This window comes from Papaver somniferum, chromosome 2 (genome assembly GCF_003573695.1).
Source record: "Papaver somniferum cultivar HN1 chromosome 2, ASM357369v1, whole genome shotgun sequence".
In the NCBI taxonomy this organism is placed as follows: domain Eukaryota; kingdom Viridiplantae; phylum Streptophyta; class Magnoliopsida; order Ranunculales; family Papaveraceae; genus Papaver; species Papaver somniferum.
The window spans coordinates 82,863,265-82,866,178 of record NC_039359.1 but is presented as its reverse complement, the minus strand read 5'-3'; the positions used below and the strand labels follow the sequence as shown (position 1 = coordinate 82,866,178).

Genomic DNA, 2,914 nt, shown 5'->3' with positions numbered 1-2,914 from the left:
CCTCTACATTATATGCTCTGAACCTCTATCCTCTTACATTGATAATCTTCAGAAAAAGGGTATTGTAGAGGGTATTAAGTTCTGTAAAGATGCTCCTGAAATGACACATCTTTTGTTTGGTGATGATTCTCTTTTGTTTTCTAAAGCCATTGCCCAGAATTTTCTTGTCATAAAAGACTACCTTCAAAATTACTGTTTGGCTTCTGGGCAAGAAATAAATTTTGAAAAATCTGGAATCTTGTTTAGTAGGAAAATCCCTGAACATATGAAAGCTCTCTCGGCCAATATTTTAGACATTCAAACCAAATCTTGGAACCCCTACTGTTTTTCAAGCTTCTAAAATCCAAACTCACATGGAAATTCTTCAGGCTGTGGATGCCAAAATCACAGTATGACTTCATAAGCTCTTATCCCAAGCTGCTAGAACTACCCTTATTAAGCACATTGGCAAGGCTATTTCTCTTTTCCAAATGGTTCCTTTCTTATTCCTAAACACCTCTGTAAACAGATGGATTCCCATCTCTGTAAGTTATGGTGGGGTGAAACCTTAGACCCAAAAGATAGGAAACTTCATCTGCTTGGTTGGGACATTCTTTGCTCCCCCAAAGCAGAAGGAGGTTTGGGTTTTAGAAAGGCTGATCTAAACAACCTAGCCATGCTATCTAGGAATGCTTGGAGAATTATTGAAAATCCTGATTGCTTGTTATCTACTGTTCTCAAGGCCAAGTATTTCCCAAGAACTGATTTCTTGAATGCTAAGTGCACTGGAGAGTGCTCTTGGACCTGGAGGTGCTTGCATGCCATAAAAGAACTGATTAAGCCTTTTATTTCTTGGATTATGGGGGATGAAAAATTTCTTGATCCTTGGTGTGATAAATGGATCCCTTCTTTGGGTTCAGCTATACCAAACTTCCTTGTACCACCTGACCCTAATGTTAAAGTGTCTTATTTTATTAATCCTCTTACTAGAAACTGGGATGTTTCTAGACTAAATACCCACTTTGACAATGCTTCTATTCAGAATATTGTTACCATTACCTTAATCCAGCTTTGCACTCCTGATAGGAGGGCTTGGGATCTTTCAAAGAATGACAAATTTACCTCTAAATATGCCTATATGGGACTCAGAGGCCTTAGGCCATCTCCCTGTAAGAATTTTTGGATGCGTACCTGGAAAGTTAGAATCCCATACAGGATTCAAGTTTTTTATGGAAAGCAGCTAGAAATTCCCTTCCTTCTAGAACTATTTTGATTACTAGAATGCCTATGCAGACTGTGGATTGCCCCAGGTGTTCTGATCCTCATGAATCCATTATGCATGCTTTGGTCCTTTGTCCCTTTGCTAGCAGGGTTTGTTTTATTTCTGATTTCAACATCAACACCCAGTTTTTCCAAAATAAATCATTCATTGATTGGCTCGTTTTTTGGCTAACTGATGCTGTTTCTAAACTTTCTGATGAAGCTCAAAGCCTGTTTGTTGCTATCCTGTGGTCCATCTGGACCAGCAGAAACAATTTCATTTTCAAAATCTATCTGAGAACCGTATCACTGTCCTAGCCAGAGCTAGAGTTATGCTCCTTATTAGGAAACCTAGTATCACTATCTCCCCTATGTTGTCTATTGGTGTTTGTGATAAATGGATGCCCCCCTCTCTTAGTTGGATCAAATGTAATACTGATGGTGCACTTAATGTGATCTCTGGAGCAAATGGTGTAGAGTATGTGATGCGTGATTTTGCAAAGAAAGCTACCTTTTGTGCCTCCTTAGTTTTCGAAGTTCACTTTGCCGAAGAAGCTGAAGCCAGAGCCATCTGCGAAGTCCTGAAGAAAGCCTTGGAGCAACAGTTCACTCACATCATAGTTGAAATTGATGTGAAATCTCTCATTGACCAATTTTCTGATGGCAAGTTTGATGGAGACTCTCGTACGGATGCAATCTTCAAAGACATTCAATTTTTCTCTTCTAAGTTAGTTGCTCGTGTTTTTAGTTTTCAACCGCGTATTTGTAACTCTGTATCTCATGAGCTTGCTCTATGGGCAAAGAAGAACAATTCCTCTATATACTGGTCTGTTCCTCCTGTTTGGCTCATCCCAACAATTGAGGGGGATCATTAGCCTTTCTGAAGGCCTTTGACTAAAAAAATAAATAAATAAAAATACATTTGAGGTTGTTCTTCCACCAAAACAATATTGGAATTTCCTTTATTTCTAGTGTTTCATTATGTTTGTGTTAGGTATGATGACCTTATGTGATCCTAGGATAAAGACACATTTATCCAAAACTTAACAACATACTTTTGTGGTTTTTATGGTTTTTATGTCCCTTAACTTCAAATTTAATTCATTTTAAGTAAATTTCTAGTGGTTACTTTTCTTTTGGAAATAGTTGCTTCAGCTTCAACCTTTAGACATTAGGGATATTTTCATATATTCCTTTTTTTTTAAATGTTTTCTTATCCTTCTTTACTTGGAACAAGTACATCAAAGTATCAAGCCCTTACTGAGAAAGTCATTAACAGGATTCTGTCGGTTGTCTTCCTTAAAGACAACCTAATTCCAAGAGAAAAAACAATCGCCTTGTCATCACGGAAACGTTAAGAATAAGGATAGTTCTACTTATACACTATCTTATATGTGATAATATTTTTTCAAATCAAGCTCCAAACAGTAACGGACTTGATGCTAATATGTTGAGGATATATTCCTTTAAAAAAGTTGTATATACCTAGCAAAAATGACGGCGTTATGAAATACCAAACTCAATATCTACCAATTTAATTTTAACAGAGTTTCAAGGACTGATTTTCAAAGTAGTAGATGATGGTGTTATGCATCTCAGAATCTACTCATATTTGGTAGGAATATAGAGCTTTGGAAGAGGAACACATACCCCAAAATATTAGTGTCAAATCCAT

General features: G+C 37.0%; 1 protein-coding gene across 1 annotated transcript; it reads left to right on the top strand.

Moving 5' to 3' along the window:
- The first annotated feature begins 508 nt into the window (after positions 1–508).
- LOC113351506 lies at positions 509–2,114 on the top strand. The gene is made up of 3 exons (XM_026595476.1): positions 509–1,148; positions 1,290–1,350; positions 1,463–2,114. Exons 1-3 carry the CDS (start codon positions 509–511, stop codon positions 2,112–2,114), a joined length of 1,353 nt encoding a protein of 450 aa, XP_026451261.1.
- The last annotated feature ends 800 nt before the right edge of the window (positions 2,115–2,914 follow it).

Bases quoted from the DNA above. Each gene is read 5' to 3' on its own strand.
- LOC113351506 (XM_026595476.1), top strand. From the start codon at position 509: ATGGATTCCCATCTCTGTAAGTTATGGTGGGGTGAAACCTTAGACCCA. The intron at 1,149-1,289 runs GTAAGAATTTTT...GGATTGCCCCAG, and splicing joins AGGCCTTAGGCCATCTCCCT to GTGTTCTGATCCTCATGAAT. The intron at 1,351-1,462 runs GTTTGTTTTATT...TTTCTGATGAAG, and splicing joins TTTGTCCCTTTGCTAGCAGG to CTCAAAGCCTGTTTGTTGCT.